We start from the raw sequence: 22,141 nt of genomic DNA, 5'->3' as shown, positions 1-22,141 counted from the left end.
CTGGATGCGGAACTGAGCCCGATTTCAAATCTCCGGCACGGCGCAGCTCCGCATGCGCAGTGCGCTCGCCTGAGACTTTTCTTGTCTCTCCTGCCTGCCTAGACAAGCTGGGGAGTTTTTTCACGGGACTCCGGAGCGGGAGGTCGGGGGTTGTTCACGTTACTTCCGGCATGTGTGAGTGTGACTGGAGCAGGTAGGAGATGGGGGTCTTGGAGGGTCCTCTGCGGCTCTGCCTCCAAGCTGGGGCTCCTGCCCCCCCCCCCGCTCCGGGCAGTGGGCAGGGGCTCTGGGGGCTCCTGGCCTCCCCAGCTCCGTGCAGGGGGCAGGGACTCACGTGGGGGGGGGGATAGAGGCTCTTGCCCCCCCTCCCAGCTCCGGGCAGGGGGTAGGGATTCACGTGGGGGGGGGGCAGGGGCTCCTGCCCCCCCTCCCAGCTCCGTGCAGGGGGGCAGGGACTCACTTGGGGAGGGGCATGGGCTTCTGGTTGGGTGCCCCCCACCCACCCCTACAAGGGGCTCCTGCCCTCCTTCCCCCAGCTCCGGGCATGATTCATGGGGGGGGGGACAGGGATTCACGTGGGGGGCAGAGGCTCCTGCTCCCCCCAGCTCTGTGCATGGGGCAAGGATTCACATGGGGGGCAGGGGCTCCCCCAAGGCAGGACAGGCCTGGGGCTCTTGAATTGCTGGGTTCGGAGAGGCTTGAGGGCTGCTGCAAGTGCCACAGGGGTAGGGGGAAGAGCAGATGGGGTGGAGGGAGTCTTGTTTATTACCCTTCTCAGCATCCTGGACCCGCCTGGTTGGGTGTTCCCTCACCCACCCCTACAAGCTTACCAGATAGATGGTGTAAGCAGAGAGATTCAGCCCAAGGCCGTAGTTACCAGGTCGGGCCACTTGTGTAGAGACAGCCGGAGGCATGGCCTTCACCTCCTGGGCTGTGCACCTGTGAATGGAATGGGTTCCTCAGGAGCATCTGTCAGTGCCATTGAATGATCCCACCCACTCGGGCTTTTTGGAGGGGTCAGGGTCAGAGGTTTACCTGTCAACTTCTCATTAGGGAGACAAGGTGGGTGCAGTCATATATTGCACCAACTTCTGTTGGTGAAAGAGACAAGCTGTTAAGCTTACACAGAGCTCTTCTTCCAGTCTGGGGAAGGTACACGGCCTCACAGTGAAATACAAGGTGGAACAGATTGTTTTGCATAAGTAGTCAGCACGTATTTTAAGGGCTCCTTCAAGGTGAAGTGGCTGGTTGACACCCCTTCAGTCATAGGGAGATAGGGGGGAAGCTGGAGAGGGGTTAGTGGGTTATAAAATGATGTAATAAGCCATAAATCCCATATCTCTATTCAGCCCATGATTTTAAGAGTCTAACAAAGTTACGAATTTAAGCTCCCAGACTCATCTTTTGAAGGTGTTGTGCAGGTTTTCTTTGGGAATGAGGAGTAAGAGATCATATACAGAGTGATCGCTTTACCAAGAGCATTCACCCCTGGGTGATGTAAAAGACACCACCACCACCATTTTCCTGTGTGACTTCATTCGAATGCATAGTGATTGTCTGGTTTCACCCACATACAGTAGTTGTTATTGGGGCATTTAGTGCACTGGATGAGGTACACCACATGTTGTAAGCAATAGAGGGTCCTGGGGCACCTTTGAGACTAACAGAAGTACTGGGAGCATAAGCTTCCGTGGGTAAGAACCTCACTTCTTCAGATGCAAGTGAAGAAGTGAGGTTCTTACCCACGAAAGCTTATGCTCCCAATACTTCTGTTAGTCTCAAAGGTGCCACAGGACCCTCTATTGCTTTTTACAGATTCAGACTAACACGGCTACCCCTCTGATGCTTGACCACATGTTGTGACAGGCATGTGTAGGTCTTGAAAGGGGGGTCGTGAGGCATATTGATCAGCGGAGATATGTCTATAGGTTTTACATCAGTTGTTCTGGCAAGGTCTGGTTCTGCTTTGTGTTGCTGGGTCTTGGTCTATGGGGAGCTTGCTTGTGATGATGAGCTTGGAGAGGTTGGGGGTTGTTGTTTGAAGGCTAGAAGAGAAGGTTCAGAAAAGATTTCTTTCAGGACGTGATCCCCATGACGTATGGGTTGTAACTGATGCCCTGTATGGAACAGTCTACATACTAATGCTCATTAAACACCAGAGCACACTAATCAATCAGCAGAGTCCTACCACTACCCTGTCACGTGCACATCCAGCATATCAACCCACCTTTGTTCTGCACTTTAGCTCAGCAGACTCAAGCCGCGGCCTACAAGCATATGCTCTGCCATATCCCTCCTACGCTAGAATGTGGCTTTTGTTCTAAGACTTTGCCCCTATGGCCCCTGACCAAAGACCAGATTTTTAAAGATACTTCAGCACCTCCAGATGCAGATAAATACCTAATAGGATTTTAAGAAGTGCCTAGGTCCCTTTGATCTCTTGAAAATCCCACTAGGCTGCTGTCTGCATCTGGAAGTATCTAGGTACCTTTAAAAATCTGTCTTCACAATTACAATCCTATTTGGTTACACTCATGCTTAAAGTGTTTTTGAAAACCAAAGTTAAACACTGCTGTAAATCTGGTTGAGATGGAGCCAAACACTGGAGAAACGGGGCTCAACCCATGCTGCCAGAAACTAAAGAGAGATGTTGAACAAAACAAACATTCACTGTACTTGAGCTAAGAAACTGCCCTCTTCCCCTGGGTCTATAGCTGCTGTGTTAAAAACCAATCAGCAGTAATGATTTATTTTTCTTAGAGTCAGACGTGACTAACAGAGTAGACCATTTTCACGTAAACACATTAAGTTATAGGTTTCTATAGGTAAGGGTGGATGGCGGGGGAGTATATAACAACTCCAAGCTCTTATATAATGCTTTTCATCCCTAGGTCTCAAAGCACTTCTAGAGCGGAAGCCTAAAGAGCTCCTGTGTAATAATCTGAATGCTTTTTATACCACTTAGCGAGAAATGAATTGAATTACCTGTTGCTTTGCAATAGACACTGTCACACTTTTCTGAGCACAGTAGGTCTGGCTAATCAGTAAGGAACAGATTGCAATTGTTTTAAGGTTGCTTTCATTGAAGCAAGTATTGCTTTTCTTTCCTTCCTGCAGGATGATAACTACAGACACATAAGAAGAGGATTGCTGGACAATGGCAGTTTTTGATACCCCACAAGAAGCGTTCGGGATCTTGCGCCCAGTTTGTGTACAGCTAACAAAGGTGCAGACTACTGAGAATGTGGAACGCTTGCAAGCTCAGCTGCAGACAGTCAGTGACTCTGCCCTGCAGGAACTGCAGGAGTACGTCCTTTTCCCATTGAGGTTCGCCCTGAAGACCCCAGGACCCAAACGGGAGAGTCTTGTCCAGAGTGTGGTGCAGTGCATCACGTCTATCCTTTCAACAACATGTGTGAAGAAGCAGGACCTCCTTCAGGAGCTTTTTTCTGAGCTCTGCCTGTGTCTATCTTCTCCATCTGGTTTGCAGCCACCAGCCCCGCTATCAGAGGAATTAAAACTGACTGTAATCCAAGCACTCCATGTCCTGCTGCATTCAGCTTATGGGGACATTATCCTGACTTTGTATCAGCCTTCTACCCTTCCTCACCTAGGATTTGCTGTATCTTTGCTTTTGGCCTTGGCAGAACAAGAGAAAGCAAAGCAAATTAAGCTGGCTGCCTTAAAGTGTTTACAGGTCCTAATCCTGCAGTGTGACTGCCAGGAGCATCATAGACCCCTAGACACGGTTGAAACAAGACAATGTGGGGATTTGTTTGCTTCTTTTCTACCTGGGATCTCTATTGCCCTGTCCCGGGTTATTACCGGAGACATCAAACAAGGTCATATGGTCACTGTTTCTGCCATCAGGCTCTTTTATCAAACTGTCTGCTTGGTAATGGCAGATGAACAACTAGCCACAATCACACAGGATGAAGAGAAGCCTTCAGTAGAACAAAGCAGACTGTCTGAGCTTGTGGTCCATAGAGGACCGGACTGGGTAAAAAGCACTGCAGACAAATTGTCTCTCCTTATCCACAAGATAGTTGAATTTGCTTCTCTTCACCCTCACTGGAAGGTCAGGATGGAATTGGTGGAGCTGGTCCATCTCCTTATGTTGAAGTGCAGTCAGTCACTGGTGGAATCAGTTGGTCACCTGTTAAAAGCCGCGGTTGGGCTTGTTAATGATGAAAGCAATGAGGTCCAAAGCAAGTGTCATGAGATTCTCAGGAGCATTGCGGAGCTGAGAACAGTAGCTGAGAACAGGGATCTTGCTGATGTTCTGTCAGAGAATCTGCATTCCCTTGCCACAGCCCTTCCACGTCTGATGAACTCCCAGGATGATCAAGGCAAGTTCTCTACCTTGAGCTTATTACTCGGCTCCCTGAAGTTGCTGGGCCCCAAGGTGAGCATTGTGCTCAACTCTGCAGCCCACCTCCAGCGTCTCTCCAAAGCCCTGATGCAAGTTCTGGAGCTGGATGTAGCTGATGTGAAGATTGTTGAAGAAAGACGTTGGGGCCCTGAAGACTCTCTAGGTGAGCCCTTGGGTTCCTTGCAGCATGGCAAAGGTCAGAAGAAATACTTCCGGTTCTTCATTGATGAGCGGATTTTCTTGCTCATTCAGCAGGTTTGCCGGGTACTTGGCTACTATGGGAACCTCTACTTGCTAGTGGATCATTTCATGGGGCTATACAACGAATCTGTTGTGTACCGGAAGCAAGCTGCCATGGTCCTCAATGAGTTGATCACAGGAGCTGCTGGACTGGGGGTAGATGTTCTTCATGAAAGGGAAACTGCAGTGAGCACGGAAGACCTTAAAGGGACCATAACATCCATCCTCGAAGAATATACTGACCAGGCAAACTGGTATTTGACCACCAGCATTGACACTGAGGGAACCAGCGATGAGTTAACTGTGAAACATTCAAGAGTACGCACTATCCCAAGAGGTGCACACAGCAGTTCTTTGATTTCATCCTCCTCCCCTTCTTCAGACCCAAACCCAACCATCCGCTCCATGAACAGCAATATCTGGCAGATCTGCATCCAGCTGGAGGGGGTTGGCTGCTTTGCGTATGTGCTGGGGAAAGAGTTCCGCTTGCTTCTAGCATCAGTCCTCTACCCTGTGCTTGAAAAGGCCGGGGACAGCACTCTGGTCATTAGTCAGACGGCAACGGGAACCATGGTGGATGTCTGCCATGCCTGTGGCTATGACTCCGTGCAAAATCTGATTAATGCTAACTCGGACTATCTGGTGAATGGGATTTCCCTAAACCTGCGTCGGGTGGCACATCAGCCTCACGCCTCGCGGGTCCTGGAGGCCATGCTCAGGCATTCGGATGCCAGCCTGCTCCCACTGGTGGAGGATGTGATCCGAGATGTCCTGTCTGCCCTTGATCAGTTTTATGACGACCGAGCTTCCTCCTTCCTTGGGGTCCTGTCCACATTAGTGGCAGCTTTAGGTATCTAAATAACCGGCCTTTTGAATAATATTGTCTTACTGTCACTTAAAGAATTTCCCTCTTTAACCCCTTGAGCACTGCTGGAATGTTCCCAAAGCCCAGCAGCAGTTTCCAGAAAGCACAACCATTACCACACACATTGAGCGTTGGGCTGGTAAGCCAGTGGTGCTGGAACTGTGCTCGGCCCGAAGACGGTCCAGACAGATTCAGCACGGAGACGCAGAATCATGTCCCACGTGCCAGCGGGTTTAGTATCGCTGAGAGTAGCTGACCCAGGGAAGGATAGCTGTGGGAAATAAAGTTATCCAGGAGCCAGGCATGAGAAGTCCAGTCACCAGTGGCAAGTAGAAGCCTTTCCTGGCAGGTTTGAGGGAGGGGAAGAAGAGGAGGACTAAACCATCAGATTCCGCAGTTTGTTTTTGTAAAAAAAAAAAAAAACCCAAACTTTTCCTGCTCTTCCTGCAAAGAAAATGGGAGCTGTGGAGGTCCACAGTGAAACCGTGTGTGGGGCCTTCCATTCCGGCAGTCAGAGGAGGGTCTAGAATCTCAGACGTGGATAACAAGAATATCCAGGGTTACAACACGTAATGCCAAAAAAAAATATTTGGGAGAGAAACACCTCCCATGTCACGTTTAGGCCAGTCTCTAATTATGGGGGATCATTGAGACCTTCTTGGGGCAGGGCAATTATCCCCCAGGGTTCTTGCCGCTTCTGCTGAAGCACAGAGACAGGACTCTAAGCTAGACAGACCTCGGGTCTGAACCAGTCTGGCAGTTCCTGTGTACCAACTTTTTGCTTTCTTGCCTGGTTAAAGAAGTATATTTTCAAATGACTCCTCTGAGTTTCAGTATTTAATCCTCCATTTGGAGAGGCCCTTGTGGTACTGGAGAATATTCTGAAGGTCAGTTTTAGAACAGATTTTTGAGGGTATGTTTCAGTTACACACTTCCTGCCAAACTTCTCTCACTGTACTACACTTCTCCTTGTCTTTCTGTTCACATCTGCACTCTGACAGGTTTCAGAGTAGCAGCCATGTTAATCTGTATCCGCAAAAAGAACAGGAGTACTTGTGGCACCTTAGACGAACAAATTTATTTGAGCATCAGCTTTTGTGGGCTACAGCCCACTTCATCGGATGCAAAGAATGGACATTCTATGCATCCTATGAAGTGGGCTGTAGCCCACGAAAGCTGATGCTCAAATAAATTTGTTAGTCTCTAAGGTGCCACAAGTACTCCTGTTCTATCTGCACTATGGATTTCAACCAAACAGGAGCCCTCCCCACACCCCCAGCTGGGGCAGAGGGGGCCACACCATTCTCAGCACCCATTGCAGCAAGAGTGTGGAACAGACGGTCCCAAGCTCACTGTCTGTAATGTGTGTTGAAAAACGCTTGGCGCTCTCTACATAAGCCACAAAACTGTTTTCAGCCCCACTTGAGGGATTGGAAGGACCCAGTTGTTGCCATCAAGAGGACATTTTCCTAGTGTAGATGGACTCTTTGGGGTTGCAGCGGCAGAACCTGACACCCTTTTTGGAAGAGGAGGGATAGAGGGTCAGATTTACTTCTTGCATTAACATTCTGTTGAAGCTAATGGGGATTGCCCTCTATTATGCCAGGGCTGGATTTGAGCCAGTTCCTCTCTGTAGTCCGGCTGTCTGATTGCAAGGGCCTAGTTCTCAGACTCACCTCTGTCAGGTAGCTTTTGCTTCTCTGCCTCACACTTTGTAGACAGTCTCTTGTCTGTTCACAACGTCCAGGCTGCTTGGTACATAGCTGACATGGGTAGAGAATCCTGGGTTCTCAGGGACTCTTCGTGCCTCTCTTCTGCAGTGCAGTGGTTCGTGGTGGTGAAGGGTAAGGAGCACCCACAAGAGCAGAATCTAGAGCAGCAGAGGAAGCAGGGGAAAGGGTCTGTAATTACCCCCATGGTGCAAGAAGTGGAACAGTTCTTCCTGGACTACATCAAACAGAAGCAGATTGCAGAGGGCAACCTTCCAGCCACGGAGGAGGAGGAAGAGGGTCAGTACGGGTTGTGTAACTTGGGGGGCGGGGAGGGGAGTGAGTGTTGTGAGCTTGGTAAAGCCACTGATCTCTGGGGGAATGTGGGGGTTCAAAGCCAGGCTGGGACTCGGAATCATGAGTTCTGTGGGCCCAGCTCCATTTTGAGTGGAATTAAATCCACAGCGGACACTGCTGGGAACATATAGTGCATTGTCTGGTGATCTGTGCTCAGTGAGGCCCAGGGAAAACCAGCCACGTAATTGTAGACCCAATGTTGATCCAGCAGCAGATAACCAGGGCCCAGATTCCAGTGATCACAGTCACAAGCCAGTCGTACCATAGTCCGCAAGTCTGGCCCTAGCTAATACTAACTAGAGCAAGTGCTTTGGTAGCAGGACACATGGTGCATGGTATTCAGCATACAAAATAGCAAAATCCTGGAAAATTGCTGCTTTTTCCTCCCACCCTTACTGGAATTCTGTGTTTCAGAGTAGCAGCCGTGTTAGTCTGTATCCGCAATAAGAACAGGAGTACTTGTGGCACCTTAGAGACTAACAAATTTATTAGAGCATAAGCTTTCGTGGGGTATGCATCCGAAGAAGTGGGCTGTAGTCCACGAAAGCTTATGCTCTAATAAATTTGTTAGTCTCTAAGGTGCCACAAGTCCTCCTGTTCTTTTTGTGGAATTCTGTGCTGTCTCTTCCCTGGCTCAGGACCCCAGCACCTCTTCTCGCCCCGCACCCCCCAGCATTGACTCCAGCCAAGGCCCTTTAGAAACTTTCCAGGAGGGAACATTTGCCTTCTCATTACTCTGCCATGCTGCAATTCTGACCTTTAAACACCCAGGTCTTTCATTTTTAATCAAAACCAATTGGAAATAAAGGGGTCTGGGGGGAAGGACAGACTGCAAATGTCAGTCCAATAAAGGAAACCAAATCTTCCTTTCTCCTATAACACGCACACTGCTCCTGCTGCTGAATTTCACAAACTGGCATTTCGCCCCAGAGAGCGCAGGCTTTGCAGTCACAAATGCCCCGGGTCTCCTTTGGGACGCTGGAGAAGAGCCTTGCAGTGGGGGTCAGCCAGATGCCATGAGGCACGTGCCTATGGCTCCCCGCTCATTGCCACCGCTGCGAACTGTGCCCTGTTTTCCAGAGGTGCAGGCCCCCCCTCCTGAGCCTGAGATGGACGACTCCGGTGCGGAGGGAGAGACTCCATTGCCAGCCCATGCCCAGATAGCAAAGGATGTGATGGAGAGATGTATCCACTTACTGTCTGACAAGAGTCTGCGGGTGCGGCTGAAGGTTAGCACAGTGCATGCACTACGCCATACCGACAGGGAGCACCAAAGGGCCCAGGGTGCCCATTATGGGGACTGTTACCTTGTGCTTGGGGGAGAATCACAGGATGTACCAGACGTGCCGCTAGGAGGAGGCCAGTCCCACCTTGACATCTCACCGCTGCCAGGGCAGAGGCTCCAAGTGCTGGCAAGCCTTAGCCTAGATGGAAAGAGGAGGCTGCCTTGTGCCAAGGAGACTGAATTCAGCCTCACAAACCGCTTAGTGTCAGGCATCAGAGCTTGATCGCTTGTCCCGTGACAGGTAGAGGCCACCCATTCCTGCCCCCGTGGCTTTCCTCCCCAGCTCCCCACCCCCCGTTCAGGGAGAGGCAGAGGTGGATCCCATTGCTTTAGACTCTTCCATCCTCTGCTCTCCGGAGAGGCAGGGGGCACTGTAGCAGCCTGTCAGAGCTGTGCCTTCTCCTTGTGCAGGTCCTGGACGTGCTGGAGTTCTGCGTGATTGTGCTGCATCTTCATGAAAGCCATCTGCTTCCCATGGCTCATCGCGCCTGGCCGGCTCTCGTCACCCGGCTGATTAACGACGACCCGCTGGTGGTGCTCAGAGCCTTCAAGGTACGACGATGAATCCTGGCCAACGGCCTTCAAGCCAGAGCAGAGAGAGCAAGTCACAGAGCTGGCACCCTGCCACGTGCAGAATGCTCATTGTACAGAATGAATTTTAAACACCCGGTGCAGAGCAAAGGTGCTTCCCTGCACAGTGTAGGTCTGTATCTGCAGGTACTCTTAGTGCCCTATGCCCATGAATGAGATACTGATGCCCTCCCAATGGGGAAGAGCATTATGAATGATTATTTATTGGGTGCAGTGTGTTGGGCTGGGCAGGAACGGAAGGAAGACCCATCCTTTTACGGCCTAAGGGGCTGACTGTCAGAGGCACGGTATACTCTCATGCGAGCTGTGGGTTCTGGCACCCCTGGGGGATCACCCCCAGAGACAAGAGGCCCTACTCCTGGAGGGGAGGGGTTTCCTTGTGGCTGAGGCATTTGGGAGGTGGTTTTGCAGTTGCACTTAACGCAAATGCTCAGGTTAATAAAAAAGTTAAAAACTGTTCCTACCCTCATCAGTCTGGCAGTGCACTCTGCCGCGTTCCAGCAGCACCCTGCTCCCAGGAAGCCAGGCAATAAAACATCCATTTATGAGGATACCTTGCATGGTCACCAGCTCCCCAGGCTGACTTACCTTCTTTTCCATCCAGGCTGAGGAGGGGTATGAAGCCTTTGCAGTGACAAAGCCTCCACAATACCAACAGCCAGCACCCTAGAATTTCAGAGCTGCCCTATGATAAACTCCCCGGGTGCCTGGGTAAAGGAAGAGACAAATCGCTGTACAGAACAGATTTCCTTTTCAGTTATTCAAGGGATGATTATAAGCAGCAGGGAGGGTTTTTTAAAAAAATACGAAAAATCCTTTGAAAGTGTCCTTTTAAATTACAGAAGATAGAAAATGCTGCAGTGAGGCATAACTGGACCATGCCCAATGCAGGACCCCAGTTCTACAAGCTGAGCCCAGGCTGAGGACCCCAGCACGGATACGTTTTCCACCCCACTCTCTAGGGATGAGTTAGCATAAGTTACGTCATCTTCCTGTTCGTAACTCTCAAACTCGTCCGTTCACTGCCTGTGTGCAGTTGGCCTTAGCTCCCCTTTGCTTGCTGGCAGTGCGGACTGTTTTTGTGATGATGGCAGTTTGGCGTCTTTTATCTGATCTCCGAGATCCTGGCAGTTTTGAATTAAGCCTCACGACCCACTTGTGTGCTAAGGCAGCGATCACCTAACTGCAGATGAGGAAACTGAGGGATGAAGAAGGTTACGTGACTTGCCCAAAGTAACAGGGACTCCAGGGGTGGGACCCGGCTCTCCCAGCCCCACGTTTGAAGCACAAATCCCTCCTTTCTCCCTGCTCGGTTCTACACTGGGAATACAGCCAGCAGGTTGCTGTAATAATGACAGGCCGCGATCCAGGGATGAACTCCCCGTTCTCCTGCTCGCTGAGGGTGTTGCTGAGTTGTGCATTCCCACTCTGCCCCTGTGCACCGCTGAGCTCCCCTCCCAGTAACCACGGGCTCAGTGGGGTTTCTTTGCTAGGTGCTATGTACCCTGGCCGAGAAGTGTGGCGATTTCCTGAGGCGACGATTCTCCAAAGACGTCCTGCCCAAGCTGGCCGGTTCCCTTGTCACCCAGGCTCCAGTCAGTGCCAGAGCCGGACCCATGTACAGCCATACTCTTGCCTTCAAGTTACAGCTGGCCGTGCTGCAGGGGCTGGGTTCGCTGTGTGAGAAACTGGACTTGGGTGAGTACCAGGGAAGGACGAGGTCGGCTGTCAGATCTCTGCCCAGCCTTGCCCTCCTGTCTCTGATCTTTGTCCCTCTGCTCAGCAGGCCTCATCCGTCGCTCTTCACAGCGGCTAGGAAAGCCCATGCTCTGTCCCTGTCATGTGGGATTAATTTTCTGCCCATTCTTCAGCTCCGCCTATTCCAGCCATGTCTCAGCATTCACCTCTCCCCGTCAGAGCTCAACACGGAGGGGCTGGTGCCCTCGACTCCCTGGGAGACTAAGGGGTGAGGAGGGCTCCTAGGACCTGGTTCAGGATCTGACTGCTGGTCCTTCTCCCCCCTTGTCAGCCTGTCTGTCTCTGACCTGTCAAGAAGGTGTCACAAGGGGATTAGAACCCCAGAGCCCTGGCAGCCAGGTCTGGGGCCAAGCCATGCTGCTCTCTGAACTAACCAAAATTCAGAGCTGGAATCCAGACATCCTTCCCAAACTCAACAAGCCGGTCTCGTTTTGGGACGACTCCATGGATAACCCGTCTATTCTGGTAGATTTCTGCAGCATGCTGCAGTACACTGGGCGTCCCCGGCCTTGTGGGGGAGGAGAGGTGAGTTTGCAGGGCTGAGAGCTCCTTTCCTGTCTTGATGTTTTCCTCGCTATAGAGCAGGCCTCTCTAGGGGATGGGTAGGAAGAGCTCTGGCTTAGCCTGCGAGATCCCATTAACCAGTGTCAGTTATGTCCTGCTGTTCCTTTCTGTCCCATTTCTGCAGGCGAGAGTGACCTGAATAAAGTAGCAGATGCCTGTCTGATTTACCTCAGTGCCAAACAACCCGTGAAACTGCAAGAGGCCGCCCGGAGGTAACGCTACACACACACACGCAGGGTGTATTCTGAATGAGGGGAGGGAGTTAGGTGTCCCCTTCTCTTCTCCCCCTGCCCAGCATATTCACACTGAAGCCTGCAGAGGAGGGGGTCCATGAGAGGTACCTTCTACCACTGGTGAAATACGAGTCACCACCCAAAGGTGGAAGCGGAAGAGCCAGCCCATCTGCAGTGTGGAGTTTATTTTCTAAGTTTCTCTCCACTTGCAGGGAGGAGAATGTGCCTCCTTTGCTTTACCCCAGCTCTGCACAGAGCTCTTAGCAGGCGGGGGGTCTGGATTTATACATTAGAATGTACTTTGTGGAGTTGCTGCTTGTTTACCTGACTTCTCTTACTGGAGGGCTGCACTTTTCCTTGCTTTTGTCGAGCAATCTGCACACGCCAGGGGCTCCTTGAATCCCTCCATTCCCCCACAAGCTCCCTCCCCATCTTCAGGGGCTCCTGGCAACCCCCCCCCCCCCCGCCACCCTTGTGAGCTGCCTAGCGGCTCAGGTGCACATATACTAACATCTACAAAGTGTTCACACAAATTATACTTCAAGCTAGACCAGATCCTGCCCTCCGTTGAGTCACAAGCTTGTTGCTGCAGTGAAAAATCACTGCTGCTCTATTGTGCCACCTGGAGAGCAGACAAAAGATCTCAGTCAATGAGATCTGCCCAGCTACAGAATACACAGGGTGAATAAGAACAGGGGTTCATTTTTCTGCTGGAGGAAAGGGACAGAGGCTTCCCTCTCTCTGTGGAACTAGCCTCTCCCTCCCTCCCTCCCTCTCTCCCCAGTGTTAGCCTGGGTCTCACACAACAGGCAGAAAGCAGCCGGCATTGTGAGTTTATAGGGTAGAATATTCCTAAAAGGGAACACCAACCCAAGAGAAGAGCGCAGGGGTGGGAGAGGGAAGGGTAGCTGCACAAAGCAAGTGCAAGTGCAGGACGATCCATCTGGAACATCACCCTGCCCTAGGGAGGCTGTTTGATCCAAAGGTGGGAGCCGGGAGTTGAACTAGTGAGAGAAAGTGAGTTTGGGGACTGCGTTTTTGCATAGTGCCTAGCAGGCAGAAATGGCATCTGGCAAAAGGTGAGTCACAGCACGGCTGAGGGGGGGATACGGGGCAGCCAACAGTGTGACAAGGTGGCTGTCAGCTGGTGACTATGCCCAGGCCGGGGTTATTGTCCCTGTAATAGCCATGGGGAAGGGGGGGGAAGCTGCATGGTTCTGGATCCACCTTGGCCTGCTACCACGGTGGGTAAAGCGGCAGGAGACTCCTGGAAGGCCGCCTTTCCCTGTTCCTTCTCCGGTAGGGCCCTGGCAGCAGGGCAGGGCTCTTTTTAATTGGACATTTAACAGAGCCAAGCTAGGAGCCAGAGTCGTCCTCCGCTTTGCCAGCCTTGATCACCTTGGCCCTGGTGCTTGGCAGGGCTAAGCTCATCAGTGGGGAAAGGCAAGCCAGCGGACTAGCCCAGCGCTGCTCTGCACCAACCTGATAAATTGTTCAGTGCCACTGGAGCAAGCAGAAGCTATTTTTGGACCTTTTAGCTCCCCAGGTTGATTGCTGAGCAGTAAAGCCCCTCCCTCGCCTGGGTTTGAGGGCTGTAGTTTATTGGACACGTATTGACAGCTGTCAGTTGCAGGCTGGGCTGAAGTGCACTAAAACAGCCACCTGCGCCAAGCACAATTCAATAAAATCACATTTAAGTTTACAAAAAATCCAACCCCCTGGATTAACCCCAGGATTCTTTGCCATGGAAACAGAGGCCGTTTCTAAGCAACCTAAGAGTAAGTTTTAAAATGTAAAAGTCAAGTTGTTATTTAAGCTGCACAGCACTCCAGGTTATCAGGAGATAATCACTGGCCTTGGGCCATTATGGGCACACAGGGAGCTGAGTGCCTCCAGTCCTCTGGGAACCAGATAACCGTCTGGAGAGTTGCTCTCTCTGGAGCTGCTGATTGGGAAGTGGGGAGGAGAGTGGGACGTCTTTGTTGTGAACATAAGAGGTAAGACGCGTGTGTGCGCGGGGCGGAAAAGCTGACACTGGCTGGATAATATTCCAGACAGCGGCTTCTGTGCTCGTCCCTGTTACCTGCTGTATTACTGATCCGTCCTGTCAGCACAGGCCATGTATAATGGGACTGTTTAGATACAGCTTCAGCCCATCGTTAAGCTAACGGCGAGGCCCAATGGACCCCGCAGCGCACCCCAGGGATTTGTGGACTCTAGTCACTGATGGGCCTGGCTAAGACAGCGTGTAGAGAGGAGAGACGGCACTGAATCCCAGCAGAGAGCAGAGACTGCTCAAGTGTCTGCCCTAGCAAACCTGCTGCATCCTTACAATCTAACTTCTGGCTGTGTGATTCGTCCCGAAGGCTAGTGCCAGATTCTGCCCTGGTCCTAGTGTAAATCAGGAGCAATTTAGTTTGGTGCAACCCCACTGGCTTAAACTAAAGCTGGGGTGACTGAGATCAGCACCAGGTGGCCAGGATCTGGCTGTCCCCAGTGTGTTTTCCCAGAGCACCATGCACTGGTGCCGACGCAGTCGGTCCCAGACCATCCACGGTTTGGAAGTCAAGGTCGTGTTGCATTCTGGAAGTACCACGCTGGGAGCGGTGAGGGGTGTTCGGTGTAGGTAATACAGATGTTACGTCTTTTGGAGCCCCAGATGGGTTAGAAGTTAATGATGCAGATTGATTCTTTGGCTGTTTGTAGGGTAGCGGGGGGTTACGCAGCAACAGGAGGATTACTTTGAAGTCTTCCTAGCATCTCCAGCTTATTCCTACACTTGTTCTAAGTACCCAGGAAACCCCAACACCTTCAGAGCACAGGAGGTGTCAGAAAATGGAGCTTTTCCCAAACACTTCTGTCTAAATTAATTGCATAGGAAGTGCGCTGACTTCAGGCATAAAAGCCCAGGCAGGGACGTTTCTGATAGACGTGGGGCTCGTGTTTGTGTGAATCACTTAGCAGAGGATCTTTGGTTTGCATTTCAGATGAGAGGAACAGTGTCTACTGCTTCACAATGAAACAGAAACCTACTTACCTCTCTCTGTGCTTGCTCACAATTTCATTCTCCATTCCAATTATCACAGATACTGCTCTCCTCCCACACAACCCTGCTTCTTTGCACCTTCCCACAGCGAGGTGGAAATGATGAATTTGGGCATGCCAGTCTTTTTTCCTTGACTATATTGTAAATAGACAATGCTCCCCCTGCAAAACAACTATGTTAAATCCAGCCCAGGCTAGGAAGGTTTTAAGCTGTGTTTATTTTTTATTTAATATTTATCTAGTGCAGGGATGGGCAAACTTTTTGGCCCGAGGGCCACATTGGGGTTGCAAAACTGTATGGAGGATCAGGTAGGGAAGGCTGTGCCTCCCCAAACAGCCTGTTCCCTGTCCCCTATCCACCCCCTCCCACTTCCCGCCCCCTGACTGCCCCCCTCAGAATCCCCGACCCATCCAATCCCCCCTGCTCCTTGTCACCTGACCGCCCCCTCACGGGACCCCCCCGCCCCTAACCACACCCCCCCCGGGACCCCATCCCCTATCCAACCTCCCTGCTCCCAGTCCCCTGACTGCCCCGACCCCTATCCACACCCCTGCCCCTGAAAGGTCCCCCGGGACTCCCATGCCTATCCAACCCCCCCATTTTCGCATCCCCTGACTCCTATCCACACCCCCATCCCCTGACAGGCCCCCCGGGACTCCCACACTTATCCAACTCCTCCCCCCAGACCCCCCCCCCCCTCGACCCCCCCCCCCCGCTCCCTGTCCCCTGACTGCCCCCTGGGATCCCCCACTCCTTATCCAACCCCCCAGCCCTCTTACCATGCCGCTCAGAGCAGCATGTCTGGCAGCCACACTGCCCTGGCCGGAGCCAGACACACTGCCGTGCCACCCAGAGCGCTGGCTGCGGGGGAGGGGCCAGGGGCTAGCCTCCCTGGTCGGGAGATCAAGGGCTGGGCAGGATGGTCCCACGGGCCGGACGTGGCCCGCGGGCCGTAGTTTGCCCACCTCTGCTCTAGTGTGTGCACAGGGTGTTTCACAGAAAGCAAAGATCAGAGTCCCTAAAGAGCTTATGATCAAAGGCCCTGATCCTGCAGTCAGATCCTCACGGGAGGAGGGGTCCACGTCTGCAGCTCTCATTACACGATCAGGGCATAAGGGCTGAGGCCAGATTTTTAAGTGTTGGAGGGGCCTAAAGAAGCATGTAGTCGCCTAGTGTGATTTTCAGAAGTGTCTCACTCCCTTTGGTTTCAATGGGAATTGGGCACAGAGGCTCTTTGGAAAATCCCCATTAGGTGTCTCTTTGCCTCTTTAAGCACTAAAACCTTGGCCTGAATCCTGCCAGAGGCTGGGCACCCTCAACTGCCATGGACTCTCCGAGGAATAGATCATGCTTAGCCCCTCGCAGGAGGAGGGCCTTAGACAGTGCTGCCAACGTGGCATGTCAATTCCCATTTCCTTTAGCCTCGCCTGTGGCCCAGGTATGGAGATTAGTGCCAATTAAACCCAATCTGCCTCCCATGCGTCAAAATCCTGACAAACCATGTCAAACCCAAAGTGATTGACAGCCGGGGAATTAACAGAAGAAATAAATAAATACAAGGACTCATGCAAATGAACCCTTAGCCTCTTCATGCCCCAGCAGCTCCTGCTCTCCCCCCAGGTCACACTCAGCATCTCCTTCCCACGTCAGAGGCTCTGACATTGAACCCACAAGAAATTCTCATGCAAGGTTCCCACACCAACCTTAACTCCCCTGCCCGCCTCCCCTTTCAGATTCAACTTCAAGATGGACGCCAGGCCCACAGCAGCAGGAGCCATACAAAAAATTGCCACTTTTCTGTAACATGAAGTTTGTTACCGTTTTCTGCCCCATGAGAGGTGGGAGGTAGCTGGGAAAATTCAGAGGCAGCCAGCAAGGTCTCTGCCTTGGGGGAGAACGTTTGTAGCAACAAGTGTTCAGCTCCTGGAACCACTGCCCAGCCCAGCCGTCAGCCCTGGCCTCTAGGGCAGGCTCTGCAGCTCTCCCTTTCCCAGCAGCCATCTTGTCACCTTGCTCCTAAGCACCTGTGCAAGGGGAGGGGGCAGCTGAGCTGGGGTTAACCCCTTGCTCTCCAAGGGCCAGGTAGTACCTTTGCACCTTATCTCACATGCTCTGTTTAAACTGATGTTTAGTTGTTGGTAGAGACCAGGTCCAGGACGTACCAAACACATAAGCCATGTCCAGGATTCTAGAGTCAACTCAGCAGCGTCTGTGCCCCATCTGGGTGGGCTTATTTCTAACGTCTCCCTCTAGCAGCAGCAAGAAATTAGCACATTTCCTCTTGGAAACTCAAAGTGCTGTTTGGCTTAATCCATGTGTCCTCTGTGTTCCCAGCAACCTCCCTCCACTGGCGCCTGCTCACACCAGGCCGGGATTGGCCTGCCCACTGGGCCAGGCGCTCAGCAGGTGTGAATTCCCATCGCGCCATTGACTTCAGTTCACAGCAGCTGAGTTAGCACCTCCCCTTGTCATGCTGGGAGCTCTCCGGCCCCGAGACCCATTAGTCACCGACGCTTGTTCGTTAATATCGTTTTGCTGGGAATAGCGACTAGGTTTCCCGCCACTTGCCAATAACCGTGAAACGGTTGAACTCTGTTTCTGTCGGGCTCAGCAGCCATCTGATGGCCCTGCTTATTGCCGAGCCTGTCACCTGCCCTGGTGGGGGGAAGATCAGACAGCCCCTCCTCTGATTCTGCTTTCCTTTCTTCCCACGTCCCCCCGAAGCGTTTTCCTCCATTTGATGTGTGTGGACCCTGACGCCACCTGGCTCCTGCTGAACCAGATCTGCTGCCTTCTCCCGTATGAGCCCCCCCACCCCAGCCTCCAGCCGGTGAAGCTAGGCGGGATGGGGAGGCAACGGACCGAATTCACCGACAACGTGCTGGGCCTGCTGGGTGAGCTGCAGCGACGGGAGACAGCGGCGTTTCAAGCCGGGCCCTGAGAGGCACCTGAGCCACAACCCCCCTCGCTGACCGAGGCACTGGGATAGCGGCCGGGGGAAGCGAGAAACGGCTGGTGTAAATGCAGTGCTGTCTAGGAATGTCCCATCGCCTCAGACTGAATCACTGCGGAGGAAGATGAGAGCTGCTCCAGGACTGAGACCCGGCTCCCTGAGGGCAGAGTTGACAAAGGCATTTGAGGGCGAGTTAGATATAGCACACGCCGGGCCTGCACTCCCCTGCACACACGTGGGGCCAAAGGGGCACGTGCATCTCAGGCTCTTTTGTGGCTAAAGAAGGAGATTGTCAAGACGCTCCCGTCCCTATTATCAAAACGCTGGGCTGCTGCCTGCAGTCCCTGGCAGAATGCCCCTGCCAGTGCTGCCCCAAGCCAGAGAATGCAATTGCATCTCTCCCCTGCTTCCAACTGCTTCCCTCCCCTTCCTCCCCCCACCGTACACGCACATCCCCTTCTTCACTGATTATAAATGATAGCCTGAAAACTTGAATTGAAATTTCCTCCCCTTGCTGACCGGAACTTCTCCAATATGGCAGATACTTCTTTGGGGTTAGAACTCTGTCTCTAGCAGTGCTTCGTATTAAACAATTTAAATAAAATCATGTTTCAAAGGAAATCCCTCACCTGCGCTTCTGGTAAGAGCTGAGATGATCAAACCAGCAGAGATTTTCCTAAAGTCCCTTTTAGCAGCATTGGGGTAGTTTATATTTTGCAGTTCACTCACTTGGGGCAATAAAACGAGACTGGCAGGTTTTACTTCCCAGGTCTCTTCCTAGATTTTTCAGGGCAGAAGGGACCATTCTGATCATTTTGTCCTGTGGTTTGTGGAACCCTGGGGGTCCACAGACTAGGTCTAAGATTTCCAAAGGGGTTCACGTCTCCAGTCGAAATTTTTTATGGGTCCACAAATGTAAAAAGGTTGAAAACTACTGATCTAATCTGACCTGCATTGCAGGCCAGAGAACATCACCCAGTCATTTCTGCATCAAGCCCATAACTTGTGGTTGAGCTACAGCAGATGTGTTAGAAAAATATCCAGTCTCGACTTAAAGATGGCAAGTGTTTAAGGATCCCTACAGCCCTGGGTGAGTTGTTCTGACGGTTAATCACCCTGCCCTTTAAAACACGGGGGGATATTTCTAGTCTGAATTTGTCTAGCATCAGCTTCCAGCCCTTGAATGTCGTTAGGCCTTTTTCTGCTAAATAGCCATCGCCGCGTCGCAGACTCTTCCCCAAGTAGGCTACGTGTAGACTGTGATCAAGTCACTATTTCGCCTTCCCTTGGATAAACTAAAGTGAGCATCTTAAGGCGCTCACCATAAGGCCTGTTTTCAGACCTCAAATCATTCTTGTAATTCTTTTGTGCATCCCTTTAAATATTTCAGCATCCTGAGCTATGGGTCCTGGGTAGGCTCTTTGTAGTTCAAGTATAGCACAGTGGTGCTCACTATTTTATGGCACCTGGAAGTGCTGTTTGTGCACCGAGGGTTGTACCATTTCTGCAACGCATCCCCAAGTGTTGTTTTGTTTGCTTGCACGGGTATTGCCTGTAGGCAGCAGCTAGACTGCAGAAATGATTCTTAATCAGAAAGACTCAGGCTTTTCAAAGGAAAAAATTGAACATTACTGACGATACAAACTGCATCACAGCTGACACTGAGCATTCAGAAACAGCATGCAGATTCCCTGCAAGCACCGTACTACATCCCACATTCTGTTACCATGAGAGGAGGAGATGGAGGAGAGACGTAAGATTCAGAGAGGCAAAAACAGGTGTAGTTTAAGCAGGGAAAGGAACGTGGCTAAGGCCTTGTTATGTTTCCCCTTGGGCCTACACTACTGCACTAGCCCAGTGATGCAGTGTTTAGGTTCACAGCATCGCAGGCAGACATTAAAACAAGAGGAAAGACCTGTTGCAGTAATAAAAAACAGAACAAAACCTTTTGGACTCATGTTGGGTTTTGTACACTATTTTTTCTTAAACCTAAATTTGGCAGCTAGACCAATGAGTGGCAATTAACCCAGTGATATGGGTGAATATCACTCACAGCCTAGTTTGAACCTCATTTTTTTGCTGATGATGTTGCTTGGGGTCTGGCTTCAAACATAGAAACTACACCCAGCATTAGCTGGTTTTTCTGCACCATTAATTCGTTAGGAAATAAAATGCTATACAATATTTATGCCTTTTATTTCTTTTCTTTTTTTATCCACGTCCCAGCCCTTGGTTTTGTTCAATGTCTCAAGGACAGTCTACTGCCTTTTTGTATATCCAGCCGTTTAGAATTCCTGCCAGCTGTTTCTGTTCTAAATAGGTCACATTCTGAAGCTATGCAACTTGACCGTGTTGTAGGTTACATTCAGGTAGTGACATCTCAGAGCTTATTCTAAATCCCATATTGAGGTGTTGGGCGCTGTTGACCCTATCCCTTTGCATGTGTTCGACTGGGGCTGTGAGGACGGATTCTCCAGTGCTTTGCAGCTTGTGCAGTAACTTACCGCCTGTGCAAAGTGGCTGGAAACGCGCGTGAATTCAACACTCACTCACTCTAGAGGTAGCAGCAGCATTGGTGGTGGCTACACTACATAAACGGCACCACAAGGGGCAAGGACTCGTTTCCTCCGACATGGCCCTAGGCCAGATTGGTGCACAGTCTAAAACAGAAAAGACAAGTTTAAGCGCAGAAGTGACTGTACATACAGTACAGATAAAGTGCAGGTATGTAGCCCTGCAAATGATTAGTATCGCTCCTGCTGGGACCTGTCGGCACTCCAGACAATCCATGGCATGCTTTCCAATTCGGTACCTTTCTAAAGCCCTCTGGGCCATGTGATTGGCTTGGAAGCAGGGTGGCAGCACCGCCATTCCTGAGGAATGCGGAAAAGAGGCTGCATTGCAGGCGATCATGCAGAGAGGTGTTGGAGTCCAGCGGCAGGCTGATTACTTTATAAATGACACTCTTTTCCCTTCCCCGTTTGGTGACGGGGTTCTGAAAGGTCCTTAGGGGAGCGTTCATTGGCTCCAGGTCCTGCCAGGGGAACTTTACAAGAACAAAGGTCGGGCGTTGCGTTTGTAGTGATCGTTTCCCTTTCCAGTGGCCAGTTCTCTTGATTAGCAACCTATCTGCTGCCCACCCACCCCCATTCCCTGCACCCGCCACAAAGCATCCCCAGCATGTCTTTGAATCTTCCCAGTGCCACTCAGCTGTCGCGTGCCAGGCTGTCCAGGGCAGAGCGTCGGGTGAAGAGGGGGGTATCTGAGCGCTCCCTGTGGCTCACAGCTCTCACAGCTGAGTGGGTACACAGCTCTCCCCAGGACACAGCGCCCAAGCTGCTCACTTGGAAACCAGAAACAACAAACCAGCAATCGGGAGAGGAGGGATTGAGGCCTGGCCAGGCACAGTGTGGGGGACGCTGGGCAGCTGCAGCCTGACTTTTTGTTCTGTGTTTGTACAGCTCCTAGCACAATGGGGTCCTGGCCCATGACGGTCTCCTAGGCGCTGTGATAATTCAAATAATTCCCTTGCACACTGCTAGGGGCTTCGTTCCAGCAGAGAGAGAGAGAGAGAGCGTGTGTGTGGGTGGAATGGCCCATGAGACTTGTTCGCACCCAGCTGTGCTGGTTTTGCACAGAAGAAACATGAACCTCACAACCAGGTGGGATCTTCTGCCTACAGAGCCGAGCTCCCAGCACCATCCTGATCAGCTGGCTCTCCGCTCTGTCTGTGGGGTGAAAGGAAGGGGACAAGGCCCAGAGGCCGGAAATGGAGTGAGTTTCAGCTTGCAGGAAGGGGAGAGGAGCCAAGCTCACACATACTGTGGTGCCCTCTCCCCCATGGCCGCAGGCAGATGGCGCCTTGAATCATGTGTCAGCTCAAAGCCAGGGTGGTGGGAGATGGCTGGCGGGTGAGCACTTACTGCCACTGGCTGTCCCAGAGAACCTGCAGTGCTTTGCCCGACTGCAGAGCCTCGCCTTTGAACGTTGGAAAGCCAGGGCATGCACTAAACACACCAGGCCCAAGTGTCCCCTCGCAGGGGGAGAGTCAGGCACTGGTGTGCAGGGCTGGCCTTACCAGGAGGCGAACTGAGGCGGCCGCCTCGGGTGCCAGACTGTGGGGGGCACCACTAGGACCCAGAGTGTAGAAAATTGTGTCTACAAGGGG

The 22,141-nt window shown here is 51.8% G+C and overlaps 1 protein-coding gene and 1 long non-coding RNA gene across 6 annotated transcripts; one reads left to right on the top strand and one right to left on the bottom strand.

Moving 5' to 3' along the window:
* The first annotated feature begins 42 nt into the window (after positions 1-42).
* On the top strand, positions 43-20,157 carry TTI1 (TELO2 interacting protein 1). 4 transcript variants are annotated; one of them, XM_034787683.1, is made up of 8 exons: positions 45-174; positions 3,118-5,462; positions 7,298-7,486; positions 8,624-8,772; positions 9,240-9,380; positions 10,913-11,117; positions 11,866-11,953; positions 17,745-20,157. In XM_034787683.1, the coding sequence occupies exons 2-8, from the start codon at positions 3,158-3,160 to the stop codon at positions 17,959-17,961; spliced, it is 3,294 nt and encodes a 1,097-aa protein (XP_034643574.1). In that variant the 5' UTR covers positions 45-174; positions 3,118-3,157; the 3' UTR covers positions 17,962-20,157. The 4 variants fall into 4 exon arrangements, with proteins under 4 accessions (XP_034643575.1, XP_034643574.1, XP_034643572.1 ...); XM_034787681.1 differs by having other exon boundaries at positions 46-193; XM_034787682.1 differs by lacking the exon at positions 45-174 and adding an exon at positions 912-1,062.
* On the bottom strand, positions 860-8,979 carry LOC117886053. 2 transcript variants are annotated; one of them, XR_004647880.1, is made up of 3 exons: positions 8,851-8,979; positions 7,154-7,347; positions 860-939 (listed from the first exon to the last, which is right to left on the bottom strand). It is a non-coding gene; the product is annotated as an uncharacterized LOC117886053 (long non-coding RNA). The 2 variants fall into 2 exon arrangements; XR_004647881.1 differs by lacking the exon at positions 860-939 and adding an exon at positions 5,442-5,748.
* Positions 20,158-22,141: the final 1,984 nt, after the last annotated feature.

The sequence above is a fragment of the Trachemys scripta genome, chromosome 12, assembly GCF_013100865.1.
Source record: "Trachemys scripta elegans isolate TJP31775 chromosome 12, CAS_Tse_1.0, whole genome shotgun sequence".
Lineage (NCBI taxonomy): Eukaryota > Metazoa > Chordata > Testudines > Emydidae > Trachemys > Trachemys scripta.
The sequence above is the reverse complement of the archived record's forward strand: the minus strand, read 5'-3'. Positions and strand labels throughout refer to the sequence as shown.